General features: G+C 38.3%; 1 protein-coding gene across 1 annotated transcript in view; it reads left to right on the top strand.

Annotated features, from left to right (window-relative positions):
• LOC140234768 (TBC1 domain family member 19-like) overlaps window positions 1-20714 on the top strand; it is a 220937-nt gene extending 200223 nt beyond the window's left edge. The window contains 7 exon segments of the mRNA XM_072314804.1: window positions 788-905; window positions 908-934; window positions 11105-11182; window positions 14786-14895; window positions 16678-16769; window positions 19544-19659; window positions 20547-20714. Of these exon segments, the coding sequence (XP_072170905.1) occupies window positions 788-905; window positions 908-934; window positions 11105-11182; window positions 14786-14895; window positions 16678-16769; window positions 19544-19659; window positions 20547-20695 (690 nt within the window). The 3' untranslated portion in view covers window positions 20696-20714.
• The last annotated feature ends 3365 nt before the right edge of the window (window positions 20715-24079 follow it).

The raw sequence follows: 24079 nt of genomic DNA, 5'->3' as shown, positions 1-24079 counted from the left end.
TTCAGTGGGAAGAGTGATTCTCAGCACAACGAAGATAAAATACTTTTCACAACTTGATGTTGAAACCCATTTTATAACAGTCCCAAGTCTGAACTGTGCATTCTGTAGATATGTTACTTTTAAAAAGAGTGGCTTTGAGGTTGAGGATGTGTTGAAATGACACTATTTGCTTTATCTTGCGAACAGGAGAAACAAAATTGATCAGGGGGTCCTAGAATGCTGTGTGCTCAAAAAGTATCAAGATTCTAGTACCAGGAATGCTGCTAACTATGTATTTGTGAAAGTTTGGGTTATGGTTCTGTGCATAATTTTCACCAACTCATGAGTAGAAATTCAAGAATGACAATGTAAGAAAACCAGAGATACGTGGTTGTGCAGAAGCAGATGAAAAGTACATTGTTATGTCTTCGTCTCTCCTTTTTAAAACTGTGTGTTTAGATGAAGGAAGGGTGATTCTTTTAAAAAAAAAAAGCAGAAAGAAGTTGAACTATTTCATGCACAGCAATTTGACCTGTGCAACATTCTGTCAGTTTCATTAGGCACAGTCGCATGTAAGTATTGTGATCCAAGGCGAGTATGTGTGCCCATGATTTTTTTTTTTAAATCATGGTTACTACTTAATCAGTGCATATTTCATACACTGATGAAGGGCAATTTGTCAGTTGCAATAAAACAACTCAAGGCAAGAATTTAGTAATATGAATACACAATAGTCATGTTTATATGTTATGAATCTCACTTTATCAAAGGCTGTATCCCATCAAATCTTGTCCTGCCAATATCTCAGGATGTCAAGCTGACCGCCACAAACGATGACCAGTACTTCGTCTTCGAGGACTTCCTCTACCAGGTCCTCCTGATCTTCTCCCGCGACACCAGCGTCCTGAAGCACTTTGGGCGGAGTTCGGCAACCCCGCAAAGTCATACATACGAGGTGAGAATGTGTTTCTGTACTTTGGGGGATTCCCTCCCCCCCCCCCCCCCACAATCAGTCTGCTCCAACTAACTTTGGCCAGAAGCAGCATCAATGTCAGATGATGCCACATACAATTTGGAGAATTTCACCGATTCTGGCCACCCCTGTTTTTGCAGCTGTGAAGGGTAATGAACGTTTTGTTTCATTATCTTTTGTGTTGTTATTAATCCTTTGTATGTTTGTCCGTGGAATCGTCTGATGAGCACATTTAGGGGAAAAGGATAGCATGTGGAGAACAAATTTCATGTGAGTTCGTTAACCTGAACCACCCGCACAGTACAGATGTCTTGTGTATCGAGAGGAGCCATGCAGGTTTCATTTACCAGGGGAAAAAAGTACATTGCACTTGACAGGGACTAAGGATGTGCAAGCATTTTTCATTTACATGACTGTCAGTCAGTGTCTTCCAGACAAAAATTGTTTCTTTTCTCCCAACCCTCCTCCCCTTCCTCAATCACATACGTGTAGGAGAAAGTACATACGATGAACGTATCAGATCAATAGAGTTCATGGAACCACATACAATATGTCTTCAGCTGCAAGTATTCCAAGAATTTTGTTTGTGTGTCTGTGCATGTGTATGTGTGTGACAGTTGGTTTGCAGTTTGAAGAAATTTTGAACAGTTTGATACTACATTTCCTGATGCTACAGTGCCATGGTATCTCATTATTCCTGCTGCTAATTATCAAGATGTGATGCTGCTCATAACACATGCACTTTAGAATATCTAGTGTGAGTAAAGAAGTCACCAAGTATCTTACTTAACCCATAGAGGACGGTTTGATCTTGCTACGCGTGTACAACACACATTTCCCGTAGACACTTGCCTGAGTATACTCGGGACTCGTCCTCAACGGGTTAAACAGGCAGTGTTTGTCCAGAAATGCAATAATCATTTAGCCATTGTCATTCATGTCTTGTTAAACCTTCTGTCAAGTTTGTTTATGGTTCAGGATGGAAATTAATATGTGTCTGACCCTAAGAGACAGAGAGAACTAAAAATAAGGCTGTGCAAGGCAAATGTTGACAAGATTACAGACTTTGGTAATTAATCCAGTGAATGGCAAAAAAAAAAAATCATGAATTTTTCAGTGTATTGACATGGTTACTAGTAACCAAATATGTGCAAGAATGTTGTGGGTCTTGTGAAAAGTCTTCGGAAGACTTCAGGTGGAAATGAGACACTGATGAGGAAAAAAATAAACAAATTGAATCTAGCCTTTTACCGTTGTTTATGCTTAACACAAAATGCAATGTTAGTCAATGGTATGCCTACAGCAAGTAGTAATTGTCAGCCAGTTGTTGTTTTCTTTGTATTTTTTGTGTATCGGGATGTTGTTGCTGTTGTTGTTGTTGTTGTTGTTTTTTGGATTGTCTAGTTTTTATTTTTCGGAGATAATGGTTAGAATGCTTCACGCCACATACTCATTAAACCTGAGCGCACAGTGCAAAAACAGTGCACGAAGCAACATTCGATAACATCTTTTGACAAGGACGAGCAAGGTCAGAGAAGTCCCTAATCTAGACCACAGATCGTCACATCCTTTGTCCTTTCCAAACATGATTGCTTTCTGGAGTGAAGTCGGACTACGAGAGTGGCATTGGAAAAGAGCAGGTGAAGACGACAAGATCTCATCACGGTGAACTTTTTGGCCAGAAAATGCTACGATTTGCTAGAAAACATCCCAGGGTTCTCCAATTAGATTTTTTTTCCCCTCCATTTTTTTTTTCTCTATTTTTTCTCTATTTTACAAGCATTCAGTTTTTATCATTCTAACATCCAAACTATAAATAGTTATGCATTGAAAAAAAAACAGTCAAGTATTAAAGTTATAGATCTTCTATAGGTGCACAAAAAGGTACTACAGCTGTGGTTATTTTTTTACACTAGGTTTTAGAGATAATGTTAGATTTTTACCATCCAGTTGCTATTGAAATTTTGTGATACACACAGAAGATATTCATCTATTTTTAGGGTCTTGATTGCACACAGTAAAGAGCCTGCAGTTGCTACTGGCACATATGATAACATTTTGAGCAATGATGTGTTAAATTTCTGTCCTTTTTAATGTGTGATTTTTCTAAGAGATAATTATGTGGATTATCCCTTATGGAACCCAAGACATGCTGCAGCAGTATTTCAGCTTTGATTTCAATGTTTATGTGTGTCTCGTCTGTAGCCAGTAAGCTTTCCTTGATTTCAAAGTCATGGTCTGTTTTTTATAAATGGGTAAAAATTGTGTTATTACAGAAGAACTGGTGATTTTCCCATTAGCTTCTTCCCTGATTCAAGAAATTAATTGTGTAATACAACAGTCTAAACAAATTTGTGGGGTTTTTTTTGTGGATAGATCTGTATTCATCTACTGTTCAGATTAACCTGTTGAAGACTAGTCCCGAGTATACTCAGGCAGGTGACTATGGGAAATGCGTGTCATAGCAAAGTCAGTTTGTCCTCAACAGGTAAAGTGTGAGTTTCATCATTGCGAGGACATCATTAATTATGCAGCAGATTGATATATGAAGATGATAGTAGTTTGGTTAATTAGTTAACTCAATAGATTCTCTTCAAGTCTTTTACTTCACCAGACCACAAGGTCTGCTCTCTACAATATTTGGATCACACATGGAAAAGAGTATGCCATTGCAGGAGTGGGCACAAGATAGCTAATTGCATCTTGTAGAATGTGGAGAAAAAAAGAATGGTTTCAAACATGTCTTTATTCTTCTGAATCATTTGCTCTACCTACATTCGTTTAATGGAAGTTATATTTTTGATATTCAATGGATTTACTTGCCATTTCCTACATCCCACCCTTTCTCGTTCTGTCTCTCCCCTCCCCCTCCCCCTCTCTTGTTTGAAATGTGATTGTGAAATGACTATTTGGTCCATATAAGCTTTAATAACCTGTTAATGACTAGTCCTGATTATACTCCAGCAGTTGTCTATGGGAAATGCACGTTAAAGCAGAATCAGCTCATCCTCAATGGGCTAAAATATGTGTTTACAGGAGTATTCCTGGTTATACATACATGTATGTCCTGTCCAACTGTTTCCTTCCCTGCTTTTTGGGGCTGATTTGGCCTATCACTGAGTATACATGTGCTTTCTTTGAGTTATCACAACAGCAGGGACCTTCATCTCTTTTTAGCTACAGTTGCGCTTGCACAAGTGCAGATACATAGTTCGATTGTTGTTTTAGCTCGGACATGCAATCAAAGCTAAAAGCAAGAGGCATGTTGTGTAAATAGAACGTCTCCACACTCTACTAAAACACTATTACAGTGGAACAGCATACCAGTGATGACCACGTTTTGTACAAGTACTGGAGATACAAAACTCTTGGCGCGAGGCATCCCCAGTTTCAGCTCATGAAATTGAGGCGTATGAGTGATCTGAAGGTATCAACCCAGGCTGTTAATCTCATTAAGTTCCATCAGCTTATTATGATGTTGCAGCGTGCTTCATTTCGCCAACATAAATGGATCACTTTAATAATGCCAATTTCAGCATTCATTTAAAAATTACTCCTTTTTTTTTCCTGCACGACAGAGGGACCATTATGGTTGTAAACAAGAAATAATCGGCCTTGGTAATGGGGGAACAATGTCTGTGCCAACTATATGGATGAATAGCAGTGACAGTTTGTCATGGCTACCAATCAACCAATACAGATGATTTCAGTTGATATTGATGTAATTAATTAATCTGTGTGTAGCATATTATCATGATTTCATGTGCCCTTCCTCCATCCACGCCTCCCCCCCCCCCCCCAAAAAAAAAAAAAAAACCCCAAGACACAAAAATCAATGAATATGCAAGAGAACTTCTTGGAGGAATGTAAACATCTTAGGAAAGGAAATCAACAGAGGATAATGACCTTGCTTCCAGACTGTTTGATAATTTTTGCCTATCCTACTCTCTGCCCGTTTAATCCCCCCCTCCCCCCTTCTTCTCAGATATACATGACGATCCATGAATCTGGTAACAGACTGAGAGGCTCCTTGTTATTTCCATGTGGTTTTGTTCAGGACTTGTGTCCCCAGAAAACTCAGATAATCTAGTGGAGATCAGTATTCATGATTAGCACCATAATTTTGACTTTTTGCTCCTCTGGAATGATTCCTTGAGTCTTGCCTCATCAGACCAGACTGTCTCCTTGCAATGGTGTGAATTTATATAATACCTAGATAGATCCTTGTCATTTGATTGGCTGTTTGCTACTGATCACTCATCCCATTTTACTATTACGTCGTCATTCGTGCAATTGTGGCTCCATTTACTGTGCAATCTTGGGTCCATGTGATTTGCTCCATTGCACGCACACCGAGAGCTCGGCACACTACGCATGTAAAACGTAGCGTTTGCAGCATGTATGCGATCCAGCGCACTAGTGTAAACCGCTCCGTGAGCACTCTCTGGATCTCAGATCCCGCACATTCTCTCTTGTTTCTAAATTCATAAAACATCAAATGACAAGGATCTATTTTAGGTGTTATATAAAACAAATAATAAATGTATCCCATTGAATGGATTATTTCATCTTTCACCTCATGAAATATTCTGTCCATTGCCCTCATAAACATTAATTATTTGTATACTATTCCAGACTCATACCACAAAGCGAACTTGAGCTGATGATGTGTACATGGGGAACGTGAAGTTAATATCATAATTCTATGAGAAAATATGGTTCATTAGACACACACACACACACACACACACACACACACACACACACACACAAACACACACACACATTCGCTGTGTCGTAAGTTGCTTGGGTGAAGATGCAACTGTACTGAGGTGACTTGTTTACGTCTCACTGAATTCATTTTTCTGTGCTCCTAGTAATGATGATAATAAGTAAAGGCATGCTATCTTTGTCTAGTGGGATTACAGACGAGGCAAAATTATGATATAGCAGGTGGATTGTTTTGCTACATTTGTTTTGTTTATCTCTGTTTTGTTTAAAACTGCTATATATTTTTTTTTTCAACCTTTATGTCCTTTCTTTTCATTTTTCTAGCTTCTCATTCAACCTTCATGTTACATCCTCAGCGATAATCACAATGTTGTTGTCATTATTACCAACATACATCAGACAACTACAAGTTCTCCCAGTGATGTACATGTTGTACAAAATGCCTCATGCCATTGCAAGTCAAGATGAGTTTAACTGGTAATTGAGCAGGGATGGTTCTAAGCGCAGTGGACGTCCACATTCTCTTCAGTTCTGGCGGAATCCCCATTAGGGTCACATCCCGTCTTTGATTTGACAAATGCGGCGAATCAGCCTGAACTGAAGCAACAAACCCCGGCCCAGGGAAGCCAGCAAAGTACATGGATGGACCTCACTCAATACATGTGAATTAGAATGTCCCATGTGTAGGATTTCCAAGAAGACATGTCAACTGCTACCTTCACCCTTTGGCAACCTTTGGTTGAGTTCATCATGGGGGGGGGGGGGGAGGAGGCAAAGAACTTAACAGGCAAGGCACATAAAGCTTTTCTCGGAGCCCTGCATGGGCTTGTCACACTCGGAGTGCCATAGATACATATTTTCCTGGTTTCCATTCATGATTTCTCTCATTAGTTCCATTAGTAGAGCCAAGCGGAGGATTTTTTTTCCCCTTCATCAGTATGCATCAGGTGTTCCACAAGGGGAGGCCAGTATCGATGTGCATTGACTTGGCTTGTTAGGTAGAGAAAATACATAGACAGACTTGGCTATTGACTAGATTGAAAGGGGACTGTCACTTCAATCTAGCTAAGGTTATGTCTCACATACTATCTGACATATAAATGTACCTGCATTTGTTTTCTAGTAATTTGTCAACTCTTGAAATGTGTAATTATATTTTTTTGCATGCATATATGTGTGATGTATGATCATGTATGTATTATATACGTATACAATCAGGTAGTATGAATAGATGGATTGATGTACGTGTGTAGAGATATCCTTATGTCGTTTATGACATGGAAAAGAAAGATCTTAGTACCTCCATCAGACGATCTCTCCGTATCAAAACATACCTGACATGTTTGACACTAACCTGATAGTCGACCAGGGATCCATTTCATGAAAGTCTTATGAGAGACTTTTCGCTCATAACATACAGTCCCCGAGAATTTAGTACAATGTGCGGCCCAGGGTTCTTTTTATCTGTTAGTCTGTCTGTCTGTCTCTCTCTCTCTCTGTCTTTCTCTCTCACTCCATTACCTTGGTATCTTTTCACTAATATTAGTTTATTTTCTTTCTTTTTTATATCTGACTTGGTTCGAAGTTGTTTGTTTTTGTTTTATTTTTTAGTTTGTATTTTTTGTTGTTTTGTTTGTTTGTTTGTTTGTTATATACCAGTGTGGAGGTGTACTCTGCTCTGTAGCTGTATGTAACGAGGCGAGATATGATCACAGTGATGGACTGATGTCCTTTACTTGTTTGGAGAGCCTAATAAATGTTGCCTAGAAGCCAGCATTAGGACAATAAGAGGATGATATCGCTGATTACGCCGACGCCCATTATTCAATTTCATGCCACCGAGCATTTCGTCTCTTTTCCACCGATTCTTCGTCTCTTTTCTCTCTCTCATGTGTGATGTTGGTAAAACAGGGTATGCTTATGCCTTTCTCTCTCTCGCTTTAGCTTTGATTCTGTGCATGTTTTGCTCTCTGAATATATGTACTGGATCAGCTTAGCTGCCTCAGAGAAATGCAGCCCGACATATTTTCTTGTCTTTTTGCATAGTTCTCATGCAGCTTCTCCCCGATGTGCTGGTGCCAAGGGTATTATGTCACAGGCTTTTCCAATTTGTGACTGCGATGTTCCAAAGGACGACCGAAACTGTCTTTTAAAGAAACTGGGAGCAGACTATGAATAATCATGGAATGACAACCTTGATTGTTTTTTTACTGAGATACTCGATGTTCAAGGTCAAAGATCAATGCTTTGTTGTAGTATCATCGAAGATTTTTCAGCATTATGGAATGACTCAAGAAGTGTTTTCGCAAATTCATTTGGATTTGTCAAGGAAATAAAACTTACAAAAGAAGCCATGTGTTGACTTTATCTTCCAAAGGATCTTCTCGTAATAAGATCTCAATGTCAGGGAGTTTGAAACTTTGCTATTACGTGATAAGTCAATAATGACAATAAATAAAACCTGCCCTAAATTGGATCAATTTCGCTATAGGATGAATTCTGAAGGCACAGTTTAGCAAAATGGATTTTTGGTGCTCAGCATCTTCAAGACCAGAACATAGATATCAAGTTAAAACTGATTAAACAGAAGAATCCAAGGAAAAAGTCAAAGGTCAGTGGAGAAAATACTGGAATGTTGATTTTACCAAACACAGTAATAAGGGTATATGCTTATATTGATAGTATTGATTGCATGGTTACCTTTAAACTTGTTGAGGATGGTTTGATTTTGCAACAGCACGCATTTCCCATAGACACCTGCCCGAGAGTATACTCAGGACTCGTCCTCAACGGGTTAATTGAGGTTACCAGGTGTATGTAGTACAGTATTTGAAAATGTTTGCCTTGAAAAAGATTTTGTTTTATAAAATGCAAACAACTTTTGTGCATTGTGTGAAAATCATTTTTCTTACACTGCTGCATCTCCCAAGTTGATGGAAAATGAACTTGATACCCAAGTGTTGCAGACTTGCCTAGAATGTGATGGATGAGTGGATGGCTTGGTAACTAACCAGGGGGATTTGGGTGAGATGTGCCGATGGATGTGCGCCCGGAGACAAAATTCCAGCGGGCGCAACTCATGGAAGGATATAAATGAGTCGGGTCATGAAAGAAAAATGCCACGTGGCCTTGATCTTGGATGCCTCTTGTCAGATTGAATTTATGAAGCATCAGCGGGGAAAACTTATCTGTAAAGGGTATCGGTGAATTAATCCAATAAAGGAGGGGGGGGGGGGGTTGGTTACGTTTGTTAAATTGAGAATGTTAGATGGCGTAACTGAAAGATTTGTGCCACAACACGAGAGTGGAGACAGGGCACAAACTTCAGAAAAGGCCGGGAATTGCGAAAGTGTGTCATGCCATGAAGACGAATGAGTAAAAGATTAAGACATACAGATCTGAGTACTTCACTAGTTTATCAGATTGATGCCACATTATATATGATGAATATACATAAATTTAGGCCAATAAGAAATAATTTCTTAGATTTCCCCAGAGATATGTGCTTTATATTTATCAAATTTTGTTTGATTATTTAGGTTACAGTTTTAACCCGTTGAGGACAGGCTGATTTTGCTACAACACGCATTTCCCATAGACCCCTGCCTGAGTATACACGGGACTCGTCCGAAACGGGTTAAGATTTTGTTTCATGAAAAATGCATCGATGTGTAAGTCATGTTCCCTGGGAGAGTTGGGACTCCATGGGACTCCATAATTGACTCTGTACAGGACCCATGGGGCTCCTGCAGGCCAAAGATTTTAACCTTGTTTATCAATGTAGCGATGATGGTGGTGCAAACTGTTGAATGTTCGTCAGTTTACCTATCCTCTATGCTAAGAAATAGAAAGGATTCCCAATCATGTGTTTCTGTCTAGGTATTTTTTTTTTTCATATTTTGACATTTTGTCATGTCTTCATAAATATGTGTACTGTAAAACCAGAAATTTTTGCATGCATTTTAATTTCTCAAATTTCACGAGAGCCAAGATTCGCAAAATAAAAATGCACACAAAAGCTCTTGCCTACACCATGATGTATCGGATGCCAGTGGCATTTCATGCCGCGAAAAAGGCTGTTGGCTCTGATTCGTGAAAATTTTGCTTTCTAGTATGCTACTTTTCATCAGATTAGAACTGGTGAAAAGATTTGTTCATGCTTGGGAGTGCATTTAATAATTGCTTTTATGATGTAAAGTGTCATAGATGTGAATTTTGAAAGAGGACAAATGTCTGACCTTCTTCACAAAGTTTGATAGGATTATGCAAAAAGAAAAAAAAAAACAGCAATTAAATGGCAACCAAACATACGTATATATATGTCAGTTCTGTAGGCATCAAAGTCTTATCACATTGAGGACGGTTTGATTTCACTACAACACACATTTCCCATAGACACCTGCCCGAGTGTATTCGGGACTCATCTTCATTGGGTTAAGGTGATAATGTGGTTCTTTTCCGTATGATGATGATTGTATGGATATTTCTATCCTACATGCTGTTAAGCGATAATTGTAAATGTGAGTGCCAGAGATCCCAAGTTCAAGTCCAAGATGACTTGGAATCGGTGTTTTGATTGATGCACCCCGAATGACTTGGTAGCTCTGGAGTGCTATTAAACTTTCTAGACCCTACTGTGCCAGCCAAACACCGATCCCTACTGATGCAGTAATTTGAACCTGTCTGCGTGTGTGAATACTTTTGAGAACAAATGTTCAAACATCATTGTATAATGACTGTGTATATTATGTGTGTGTATACAGTTTGTGTTGTGATAAGTTTGTGTCACTGACAGCAAGTGCATATTGCCTTGAGAACAGTCATTGCAGAAACAACCATTCTCGTACTGCGAGTTCCAAATCCAAGCATGTCCCACAATCGACATAGATGGTGCTATACCACTCTCCATGACACCATGGGATTTTTAAGCACTGTGATTAAACAATGCATGTATCCGGATGTACCTCATAAAGATCACCTTGCATATGTGATGCCTACATACGTAATGCATTTCTTTAGAGATGTATTTTCTCATAGCATTCGTAGTTAATTACAAAAAGTTGATGACTACAACATTGCATTTTATCAATACTTAAAGAGCACTTTCATAATGGAATAAATAACTGTCCAGTAACTGCAATTTGGAAGGCACAGGGTACATACATTGTATTTTATCTTTTAATCTGTCCTGGGTCCTTGAATGTGGAAACTGACATTTTATTAAAAAAAAAATGATTTATGTGTTGCTTTACATGAGGAGGAATTTGTGGATACCTTGTTACGATCATGGCGTTTGGTATCCAACATTGATATTGCTGTAGCGCTTCTGAAGTTAGAGCGGGCAGATTTGGATTAAACTCGACGAGGTGACTTGATTATGATTAATCTCATCTTTGTGATGTACGTCCTTCTGTCACACAGGAATGCTGGGAGTGGATGAGTATGCTGTAGTGTATCCCCCCAATGGAGTCATCCCGTTCCATGGATTTGCCATGCTAGGTGAGTGAAGATTTGCAAGATCATTAACTGTACTCGAGAACGAGAAATTGATAAATGTCATTTCTCTCATTCATTCGGTATTTCATCTCATCGTTCGTGGCATCTGTGGTACTACAGTAACTGTCCCTATTTAGCTTGCAAATGGAAAATTTTCAGTCATAATGTATGTTAAAGCTGAGTAAGCTAATCTCATCTCAGCTCAGTTAATAAGATAATATTCCTCATACCACACAAATTCTCCCAACCTGGTAGTTTCTAATATTGCTGTTACTGAAAATAATTTTCTCAAAATATTCCATGAAGAGTCTGTTCTATGAAGACTAACAGTGAAGGAAAATCCAATTTGATCAACAGGTAGGTACATTACACTTAAATGACCTGGAAAAAAAGTCTTTATCCACTGTTTCTTGATGGTGTGTGTGGACTATCGTCACTCAAGACAAAAATAGATTGAACTCCCAAGATTTCAGTGGTAATGGCAGTGATTCAAATTCGAAAGCTTGAGAATCCTGCACCGATAAGGTAGAAAAAAAAAAGATTACAGAATTTGTCAATAGAAAGTGACCAGGACAGTCATCAATGGATGCTGCAGTGATGACCAGTGGAATGTAATGTATTGGTGCCATTTCCTTCTCTCCATTCAAATGATGTAAAAGCAGAGAATGGAAATAAAGATGGATGACCCGTTGAATTTGGCTGTACTTTTTAGTAGATTTCTTAAACAATTCATTCTTGCACTGATGAAAATCAAAGAAAAGACATGATTGTGTGTATGCATCCTTCATTAGTGAGATGTTTTCTGTCACCCTAAGTGACATACAAATACGTTTTTGACGAAAAATTGTGAGTTATTTATTTGTTCCTTGCCTTTGAGGTCAGTAAACTTCCTTTTCTGAAGCAGATGCATTACAACTTTTCTTTTTATTTTAAATCCTCACATCAACAAAAAATAGAACCAGAGTATTGTTGCTCTGTGTCACCAGTGACGTTTATGTTTTTTTGGTTGACCATAATTTGGACACCAAATAGAATGTGATGATCTCAATTACTTTAGCTTGAAAGCAAATTTGATTCAGTGGGTGTTGCAGGCTTCAATTTGTTTACAATACATCATGACATGTAAGGATCTTGAAGAAAAAAGAAGAAGTCTAGGTTAAAACTCAAGCAAGCGATCCAAGTAGCTTCTGGTCAGTGCTCCTGAATTGTCCCCTTCATCCTCTGTGATCCTGTTTACAGAAAAGATCAGAGAGAAAGAGAATGAATGAGAACACCTTTTTAGTCCAGAAGATATTGTTATATATTGTTTCAAAGCCACACCTTCTCAGAAGATCAACTGCAGACTGAGCCATTAATACACTGAATAAGAATCAGAGCATCTATCAGTAGCAAGACAGGCATATGTAACTCCTCCTTCTACACATCAAAAAATTTTGCATCCCCAAGACTTGCTCTGCACGAGCAATTCAAAAATTTCTATTAATTTTGATTCAGTGATCTATGTACAGAATCAAGCAAGACATTTAAAGGTACAAATGTAGAGCGTCTGTAAATGACATGCTACCAGAGAAATCATCATTGGCCCTCACCCTGAATGACTTGGCATCGGTGTTTTGATTGCTGCACCCCAAATGACTGCAATGTATCACCATATTCAAGCAGGTACTGACATATATTCCCAAAAGCTGTCACGAATTCAAATACAGAATGAAAGAGACAGAAATTACATTGTATCATGTTACAGGCTGTGATACATCATCATATCTTTTGCCTGTCAGAAAAGCAACAAGCAATTAATGGTTTGTATTTGTTTTGGTTTTTTTTTTTTTTTTGGTCCTGATTGTTTGCATTCCCCCTCCCAACTTTTCAAAGAGCTTTGTTTCAATTCTGTGTGTGTGTATGTGTGTGCATGTGCATGTGTTTAATACATGCATGTGTGGGTGTGTGATGTGTTTGTGTGTGTGTGTGTTTGTGTGTGTATGTAATTTAATGACAGATACAGTAAATCTCGGACGCAATTACAGGGCAGTGTGAGATAAGAATCACTTCTGGTTATGCCGCTCATTAAACCAACCCGCTTCTTCTCCCCCCCCCCCCCCCAACATTTCGTCAGAGATTTATGACAGTGCATCGCTGTTCATTGCGTCTGCTCATAACTCATGCTGTGGTACCCAAGCATTAGGCTTATCATCCTCAATCTCGGCAATCAAGATTCTTGGCTTGAGTGACCGCTGCAGTTTTTATCAATGTTTAGTTCTAAGAGGTAGAAGAACAACAAAATATAGAAACTGAGAGATTGTCATAAATTGAGAGCATTTTTCGATAGATGCATTTCTGTACTGTGGCAATTCATCACTGTTGTGCCATGAATTAATTTCCATCTCTTAACCATTATTGCATAAATGCAACCTATGTGAATGTGAATTTGCTAGAATGCACAAACTTTTGAGGTATGCCAGCAATCTCAAACCAGTGCACAACTGCATGTGGGGGTGAGGGGAGAGGGGGGCAGCCAGCAACATTGTGTTTCATTAATAGCTGATTGTTGCACGTAACTAAACATCTAGTACTCTTGGAGCTAGTTCAATGAAATGAGAGTTTTGGTCATAGTAATGAGCTTGAAATCAGAGAGTGGACTCAACATCCTATATAATAACACCTGGTTTCCCACTCGCAGTGATATCATACATCAAGGAAGGAGGAAAAAGTGAGAACTGAGAGAATCATGATTGAATGAAAACAGATACAGTATGCACACCATCACAACAGCTATATTAAAGGGATCGTACAGTTTTGGTTGAGACCTAATTTCAGGTTTCTCACATTTTTTGGCGAGATAATGAGAGACCTCATATAAAATATGAAAGAGCATGTAATTCTATGACGAATTCAATGTTTATTTGATGAAAATTGGTTTTCAAATGGCTGAGATATCCAAAAAAGAGTGATTCTAATAAAGTGTGGGACCCACACTTTATTACAATCGCTTTGTTTTACTTTGTTTTTGGATGTTGCAGTCATTCCAAACCCGATTTTCATCAAATAAACTTTGAATTCCCCTTAAAATGGTATGCTCTGTACTATATCATAAGTGCTTTCTTGGCATCTCGCAAAAAGTTTAAAGCCCAATTCTCATCTCCACCAATACTGCACTATCCCTTTAATAACTTAGCTTTATGTGCCTATCCTGTGCATAAGCTTGATTCAGATGTGCATTGTATTTTCACAGCCATTATGAGGATGAACAAAATCCCCCCCCCCCCCACAAAAAAGAAAAAGAAAAGGCAAGCAGGAGGAGATTTTGTCAGGCATTTTATTTCTCTCTGAAGTGTTATCTACAATCTATTCTTACACCAGTCACCATTGCTCCTTAAAATCTTGGGGGGAGAAAAAGAAAAAGGAAAAAAATAGAGACACTTCCTCCGACCTTGCAAGGCTGATATGGCATGGAGTCAGCTTTCCCAGTCCGCGAAATTCAGCTTTGCAGGAACGTACCTTCAGACAAGATAAAAGCACTTACCGAATCTCGTCTTATCGCAGTGTTTGTAAATTGCATCATATTTTTTTTCTCTGTGACCTCTCTTTATGCCCCCGTCGCCGATGCAGTGGCTCCCCTGTGTTTTGTCTACGGCCAGCCGACGGAGCTCTACTTTGTCTTCCGGGAGATGTACATGAGACACCTGTTCCGCCTCCATACCATCTCCTCACATCCCCAGGTAAAGTCACATGACCTCCTTGTCACATCCTGATTCAATTTGATTTGATTTGATGACTTTTTTTATTGGAGAAGTGTTCATGCTTCGCATGCATCTGTCCCGGTACACTTTTTTTTTTCATGAATCCCTGAGACAGCGTGGAATGTTGTAATCTTTCGAAAAGCGGAAGGCAACCATTTCATTTTCGAAGAGGTACTGGCAAAGGATACCGACTGAGTGAACCGAAAATTTCAAGCCCTAGTGTATCAGAAAGTTTATCTCTTATTTGAATCACAAGTTTTATAGGGTAACTCAAAACATGACTTATTGTGCCCTCAGTTTGAAACAAGTTCCCAAGAAGCCATTTTCATTTCTGTGTTAAAGGGACTCCTCAGCCTAGCTCACTTCTTTCTCTACACACCATCAACCGTGTTTGCTCATCATCTTTTTGGTGGGATGGAACAAAAGGAGGATGAAGTCTGGTATAATGAAGACCTCGTTAGGGTACTAGTATGCCATTTAGGCATATGGTTTTTAGCCACTAAAAGTATGACATGAAGATTAACACATTGCAATAAGAGGTGATGTAGTGCTATTAGTGACGAGATGTAGAAGAGGTTTCACACTTACAGAAGTGCTCATTTGTAAACATGTGTAGGAGAATATGTTATCTATATCTTCGATTTATCTTTTTCATTATTAAAGTCTGAAAGCAAACAAGTATCATGTTTCACCAAGCAGGTTTCATAAATCATGTTTTACCTATCATGGTTCATATTCCCCCTTTCGTATTCAAAACTAAATTTATGCGTTAAATATTTGTGTCATTTGGTCAGAAAATTGGAGTAGGATCAGAGTAATCAGCACTTTTTTGATGCTGCTAATTATCCACATAATATCCACATTGCTACCAGACTCGGAGTTTGTGAATGCAATGCCCAGATGATGCGAATTATTTTCACGGTGTGGTCAAAAGGTCACCCCCACCCCCAAATGCATCATCTGAGAGATGTGTGCCATTACCGTGTTGATTATCCATCTTTTCCAGGCTTTTTTTTTTTGCTTTCTTTTTTTTTTTACAGGTGAAAGAAGAAAAGTATAGATTATTTTTGGAACACAGTTTTGATTGGGTGATACATTTGTGAAAGGGGTTCCAGGTGTTTTACAATTTATTTTCATTCTTTCTTTAGCCAGATCATCATGCACATTTGTAATCTGAATGGTTTGATCTCTATAAAGCACAATTCAGGATGTGGAGCTTTGATTGATCTTGTATTCACTTCTGCCATATCGTCGCTGGGGTGACAAAACCTTGTATCTCAAATTTGGTGAAAATGACTTTTTTGCATTAGTGGTCAAATAATCGGTTAAGTGATGTCCTGTCCAAATCCCAGCTGTCTTACCCCAAAAATGAAGCCACCACGGCATGTCAAAGGAATGGCTATCCCATTCAGTATAGTGCTTTGGCCGCCATGTTTTTTGGCTCTCCTGAACATTTGACATTTTTGAGATACGAGGTCTTGTCGCCCCAGCGACGATATGTGATGCATCCATATGGTACATACTCGTGCAGGAATTGGGAGTGTATCCAATGTTGGATGATTGTTTGAAAATTAGCCATTATGGGCTCTGTGACTCAGCTAATGGTGTGGAATATTGTTTGAAGAGAGCCACAGTCAGCAAGTGGCTGTGAACGTGCCTTTGAGACACCTTAGGAAAATGTCTTGGAAATGTGATTAGAAACAAGTTCTTTTGCCATAAATATGTTTTTTTGTCATCTCTGCTGCTTCCGTTTCCCTGTAGGGTATTCTCTCCCTCTGCATCCTGTTTGAGTCCCTTCTCCAGACGCTCCAACCCCATCTGTTCTTCCACCTGCGGCAGATCAACGCTCATCCGTGAGTATCCCATCTTCCGATCCACTGGGCAGCTTTAGACACATCCTCCGCTCTTCATCTTCATTCATCAATCCCTTTGTATTTTTTTCATGACTTTTCTTCCTTCAGATGATTTTGTAGCTGTTCGTAAATAGTTTTGCTTTTTATTTTATTTTATTTTTGATTTGTTTTGTCTTATTTTGGGGTATGTTGTTTGTTTCTTTGTGGTTTATTTTGTTTACTTTTTTTTGGGGGGGGGGGAGGAGGATGGAAGGTTGCAGAAAGATACACCTCATCTGCCAAGGCGTTGAAATTTAAACATGTCATGTGGCTTTTAATCAATCCTTTCCTATATTCATGCTATAACTTACAGTAGGCATGCACCCTCACTGTCTCTTTGTCTGTCTGTTTGTATATATGTATGTACATGTATGTATAATGTATGTTCTCTCTTTCTCTTCCATGTGCTCCTTCTCGATCACTACTCTTGATTTCATCTTCTGTCTCCTTATTTGGTTTCATGCTCTGTATGTGTTCATTTTGTTGCCTTCTTTCATCTTTGCACACATGTGAGATGTTTTTGTCGTTGTGTGATGAACCTCATTGAATACATTACCTTTGCATTTCTTTTAGTAGCTGGTTTATCACTGTGTGATGCACACTTGTTATGTGTCCTGTATTTCATTTTCCATTTTTCCATTCCTCTATTCAGATATAATGTATCTGAACAGAGGAATGAACACTACAATTAGATAAATATGCATTAACATGTATATTGTATGCATGTATTTCTCCATGTGTATATATATATATATATATATATATATATATATATATGTATATATATATATATATATATATATATATATATATATATATATATATATATATATATATATATATATATATATATATATATATATATATATATATATATATAGATATATATGCCTCTTTATTTCCTCTCAATGTTTTATTCAAATTTTTTTCTCATTGGTTTTCTGTCGGTCACTCAAGTCAAAGTAGATTTTTAATGCGATGTCCCTCTCCAGATACCTAATCATGTCTGTCTCCATTTATGTTTTCTTTATGTGTGTTTCCTTCTTCGCATGCACCTGTCCTGCTCTCTCTCTTTCTCCACTTTTTTTTTTCCTCTCCGTTTTCTGTCGTTTTTGTCCGAGTTTGCGTCATCAGCGACAACCCGGTGCACTCTCTCTCCGAAGAAGCGTTTGACCCCAAATCAAATCAGTGACATCATGTGGGGTGACATATGGGGGCATCTATTAGATCACCGCGCCTTGTAATGGGACGCGAGATTGACATAATTCGCCCGACTCTCTTTGATGCGATAAGTGCTAAGCTCCGAGCCTGACACTACGGGTGCACGTTTGTCAGTGGTGATGGGGAAACTTAGCTGAATGAGCTTTCTCTGCCTGAAGGAGGCTTTTCCTCTCTCTCTATCTATCTATCTCTCACTCTCTTCCTCTCTCTCTATTTCTCTCCTTGTCTCTAGATATATGTATATATTATGTTATTCTATCTATCTATCGTTGCTGGGGTGACAAGACCTTGTATCAAATTTTGGTGAAAATGACTTTTTTTTTCATTAATGGTCAGCTAATCAGTTAAGTGATGTCCTGTTTAAATCCTAGCTGTCTTACCCAAAAAATGAAGCCACCACGGCATGTCAAAGGAAAGTCTATCCCATTTGATGTGCTTTGGCTGCCATGTTTTCTTCTTTTTTTTCCTCTCCTGAACATTTGACATTTTGTAGATATGAGGTATTGTTGCCCCAGCGATGCTATCTATCTATCCATCTATCTATCTATCTATCTATCTATCTATCTATCTATCTATCTATCTATCTATCTATTTATCTATTTATCAGTATAGCCAATTTAGCTTTATCTTTATATAAATCATGTATCAGACACTGTGTATCTATCTTTATATCTATGTATTTATCAATCTATCTTACCAGGTAGGTACAAACGTGTATCCTTCCATCTTTATTGATATACATGTTGTGTATATCCATCTCTCTTTCTTCCTCTCTCCTTTATACCACCCATCCATCTAAACATGGACATCAGGCCACCATATTTCCAAAAAGGCTGACACCTTTTGGTGGCCTGGGGCCTGTCTTATAAAGACTTGTGATAGAAATCAATCACAAGTTTCTTGTGAGCTGCAATGCAAGTTGTGATTGATTTGGGGACTTGTGATTGATTTGAAGGCTTTATAAGACGGGGTCCTGTTTGGGCACTTGAGATTTAAGATTGATTATTTTGTTTCCATTTATTTCCGGCTACTGCGTTCACTTTTCGGGCCACCAAAGTTTAGAGGCACTGTTTACCATTTACTGATGAAACAAAAACCCAGCTTTAGGGTTTCAAAATAGTTCTAAAATGTGAGTTAGGGATGGAAACAATCAATGTAAAAATGTCAATCAGTATAATCAATGTTACATATTCTTAAATATACAAAATGTAAACAGTAGTTATGATAAAATTGTTTCCAGACTAAACCATCTACGGTTATGGGGGTTATGGTTTATTGAGAAAAATAGTGATATCTCCTAATATTTTAGGCTTTATTGCAAAATTTTTACATGGTAGGATGTTTAATTTTGTGATACAACTGACCTACACAAATGCATCAAATGTGATATCTAGAACATTTTTTTAAATCGCTGCTGGCAATGGTAAACAATACCTTTCAAGATTGTAAAGATTTTAGAGAAAAAAGTTAATGTCAAGCCCTGATATAGCTCTCCTTGTTTTTCCTCCTGCCAGACTAAAGATTGCCTTCAAGTGGATGATGAGGGCATACTCTGGCTACCTTGCCAGCGACCAGCTCCTCCTCCTCTGGGACCGCATCCTGGGCTACGATTCTATTGAGCTCCTGGCAGGTGAGTGGGTTTTCAGGTGGGATGGGGGGGGGGAGGGGGGAGGGGAGTCATCTCCTTACCTCACGGGCGGTATCGTGAAAGAGAGACGGGGAATTTCCGAGTGCGGTAATCGATTTCAGATCGACTCACCTTTTAATAGGAAGAAGAGGAGTCCCGGACAGTGACCTGTAGCCAGTTTGTTGGTGTGATGCTATTTGCATGCCCACTTCAAGCATGCGAGGAGAGTAACCTTCCAAAAGTTATTCTGTTGAAGATCAGATGTTCTGTTAGAGTACACTCTCGCTTCAAGCTCTGTAAGACAATGAAGGCATGCAGTGGTGAGATTGGGTTCATTTTCCATGTGATGCAGATATGTGTGAAAGGTTTACTCAAGTGTGATGGTATTCTTGAGAAAATACAGTCATGACCTACAGCTGCATGACTGACACTAAAGCCAATACAAATGCAGAGAAGGTTTTAATGAGTCAACATGATGAGACAATTTTGAAGGGAAGGGTATGTTTGGTTTTTTTTACTTGCTACATTAAGAAATGTCATTAATGTTGTGAAGAGAAATCACTTAAACTTTGACCTGATGTCCAGAGTTACCGTACATTGTATTTTAAGTTTTCATGTAGTGTAAGATTTCACTGTTTTAGAATGCACGGTACTGTTGTCATTTATCTCTAAAGCTTGCATACCTTACTTGAACAATAACATTTTATTTCAGTTCAAGCAATAGTGTATCACATGCATTTGATATGACTGTTATCATGACTTAAGAAAGGGACCAAAAGACAATATTCATTGATGTACGTACAAGGCCATATACATTGTATTAATGCCTTCATACCACAATTTGCTAATGATCCTTCGTTCTATATCCAATCATTTTTTTTTAATCAAAGTCTTGGCAGTGGCCATCTTTGCATTCCGACGCACCAACCTACTGGAGGCCAACACCCAACCCTCAGTTGAGGCCATCTTGACTGACCTTACGACCCTGCAGGTCACACCTCTCCTACAGATTGTCCTCTTCCCCCAATCAGGGTCATGAACCCCAAAGGTCAGGGGTCAGAGGTGGGTTAGCATTCTGTAAGTCAGGGTGAGGTGGGACAGACTTTTTTTTTTCACATATTCTGTGGTCAAAAGTCAAATATCAACTTTTTTTCTGTTTTTTTTTCTCTTTGTCTCATATGCTACTCTCTTAATACTCTCTCTCTCTCTCTCTCTCTCACTCTCTCTCTTCAATTCAAGGCAAATCTAAAGGTTCTGCACATAGTGTATTTGAGCCACAATGTACACTTACAGAGAACAGCATCAATTTGTTAATGCTTCTGTCTTTATTGCAGTATGACTACATACCTGCCAACCCTGAGACTTAATCAATCTGAACAAACAAAGAAAAATTATTCAAAAATCTGAACTTTCATAAATTCCGTATACTTTACTATTAACAGTTATTTCAAAAAAAAAAAATCAGAACACTCTGAAATTAATGCATTTTCTTTCAGTGAAAAATCTGAATATTCAGATTAAAACAGAACAGTTGGCAGGTATGTGACTACATGTATAATCACTGAATTTTTGCATGATAATACTACAGACAGCAATGCATGACCAACATCATAGAGTAGAACATTTTTCATTTTTATGACTAATGACTCATGAATTGACTAGGAAAAAGGTGAATGAATACAGCAGGTATGGATATTTCTTGTTAATTTCAGATTCAATTCCCAGAAAATATATGAGGTACCTTTGCACCATGCATGCAAAGTACTTTTGAAACAAAGAGAGAAATGGGGATTTATACTTCTCAAATGGAGATACTGTAGATCTGTAACCATTATGTTTTTCTTATCATACATACACATAAGTGTGATGAGTGCCATATGCAATTTTCCAATAACCACCAAATGTACTCCCGAAGCTTCAAAGATTTCTTTCACCAGACAGAAATACCCATGTACCGTATGGAGTGAAAGAGTCATTTCTATATGTGGACTCCTCGACAGGTGTTTCTTTGTGCTGCATTCAGTCAGGAGTATATGATATGCTGGAAACCTCAATTACAAAGTCAATATCAATCTGAGTTCGGTATTATTCCACATTCGGTATTGAGGATACTGGGTCTCTTTTTGTCTGTGTGTGTCTCAAAAAGACCCATACCACAACTATTCAAGTCTGTCCAAATGTTCTTTTGTCAGTAATGCACAAAATGATCTCAAAGTGCTTTCAAGTCATCTTCCAGTCAGGTGATTCTCAAAGCAATAGATTCAACAGAAATGTTCATCAAATCAGAGCATAGAATTTACTGCAAGCTTCATAATAAATAGTTTATATGTCACGTAAAATCAGAAAATTAGTTCACCGCCACCAAATGAGCAAATTTGTTCCTATAGCCATCACACATCATAAGTACTAGCTGCTCATGAATTGTAGAATTCATCCTCCCGTCTACAAAAAGTGCTCCACACTCATGATGACATTGTAGTCTATATAGCTGTGCTTCTAAACCAGTGGGCCACAAAGGTCTTGCAGGTCGGCTGTGATGTCTTCCCAAAATAGAAATAAAAAAAGATTTGCATTTGATCTGTACAAGTAACTTGACCTAAAAAAAAAAAAACAACTTTGTAGGAGCCAAAAGTGGGCCTAAGGTTTAATAAAAGGTTGAGAAGGACAGGTCTATAGAACTTCACTTGTTGGCTTGGCAGAACAGAGCAGGGAATAATTTTCCAACTCCAATTTGTTTAGCAATTTCAGCTGATGAATGATTTTTCAAATTGTATCCTGCTCACTTCTTTGGAGGAAAATTGCTACACGAAAGATAGGTTGTGTAGCAGTGGTATAAAAAAATGTATAGCAAATTGTGATACTAGGGAAATTATTCCCTGCCAAGTTGCAGAGCAAAACAAAAATTGAAAACCTCAAAGAGATGAAATTTACCAGCATCTTACCCCAAATAAGATGATGTCTTTTCATTTTTTTTTTCATTTGATATAAGTCTGTCAGCATCTGCTGCATGTCATCATCAATGTTGGCATATATAGTTCATTGTTGATAAATAGGTGTTAACCATTATTTGATATACAGGTTATGACAAATGTACCTATGTTGTACATTAATGGCAAGAAAACGATTGCAATAAAACTCATAACATGTTCATTTCCTATTAAAGTTACAAATGTACACAGTAGTGAGATATGGCTGTATTCTATAAAATGCTCGAGGGTATTTCCTATTATTTTTTTCACATTTTAGGGATGAAAAATCAGATTTTGTCTATGTATTGAAAAATCCACTTTTAGAGTAAATCAAATCATACAAGCGTTATATCTATTCACACAAATATATTCATATTAATCTTCTTATACTTATTTTAATCTCATTTAAATCTAGAATTAATCTAGTCTTGTTGTGTTTCTTCTCAGGTGACATGTAGGAAGACAGCCGGAAAGCATCACTTTTGAGTCTGCTGTCTCCATGACAACATCCCATTGTCATCTTTCATGAGGACCAAGTCAAAGAGAAGCATCTTCAAAAGAGACTTTGAAGTCATCATTGCCAATCTACTTTCAAGGAACAATCTACAGTAGATGGCCATGTTTATGATCTTGTCCAAAAGAAATTTCAAACTGTGCATGTGTGTGTGTGTCTGTCTATCTGTTTGTGTGTGTGAATGAGTTAAGACAGTTTTCATAGATTCTTAATGTTATTAAAGTGGATACTGTTCATCCGTTCTTAGTTCTCATTTCCTCTACTACATTTAATTTGTGCACTACACGAAGTGGGCGCAAGTGGCTTTCTCAAATGACAAATATTGCAAACTAGAAAAAAAAAATAATAATTGCCAGCCATCCGAGCTATCACGTGTTTTGTAATATTGCTGAAGAAATATACCAAATTCGAATATTGCAATCACAGGAGACTAAAACACACTGCCCCCTATGTAAGTCTATTTGTCACTTCTCAATGTAACATAACTTTGACAGCTATCACGTTCTGATGAGGTCACTGTGTGCACATCACACTGGTAGGGGTACCTCCTCATCTTTGTCTCTTCCTCAAGGATTCACAACTTTCCAACCCAAGTGGCACCACTTGTGAGCTGTCCACGTGTTCCGCCGAGCACTTTCTCCTCTGGCCATAATTCTCTTTCAATTTGTAAGTTTTGCCTGTCCTCTTGCACCATCATATTGGTATGGAGACCACCAGACCCTGTCTGTGTTCCACGCTGGTCACCAATAACAGCCACGCCCATTCTGCATCACCTGCCCATGACTCTGGGCCCGACGCTCCTCCATACTCTGCTGGGACCCCCTCCTCCAGCTTTACCATGTTGTAGTATCAGATTAAGCACCTTCCCACATTCCATGGTTCCATGCACCGCCCTTCGGGGAACACTTGGTGTGATATGTCATGAGTCTCTGGATGTAGA

This window comes from Diadema setosum, chromosome 11 (genome assembly GCF_964275005.1).
Source record: "Diadema setosum chromosome 11, eeDiaSeto1, whole genome shotgun sequence".
NCBI lineage: Eukaryota > Metazoa > Echinodermata > Echinoidea > Diadematoida > Diadematidae > Diadema > Diadema setosum.
Note: the sequence above shows the minus strand (reverse complement) of the source record. Positions and strands in the feature narration are given on the sequence as shown.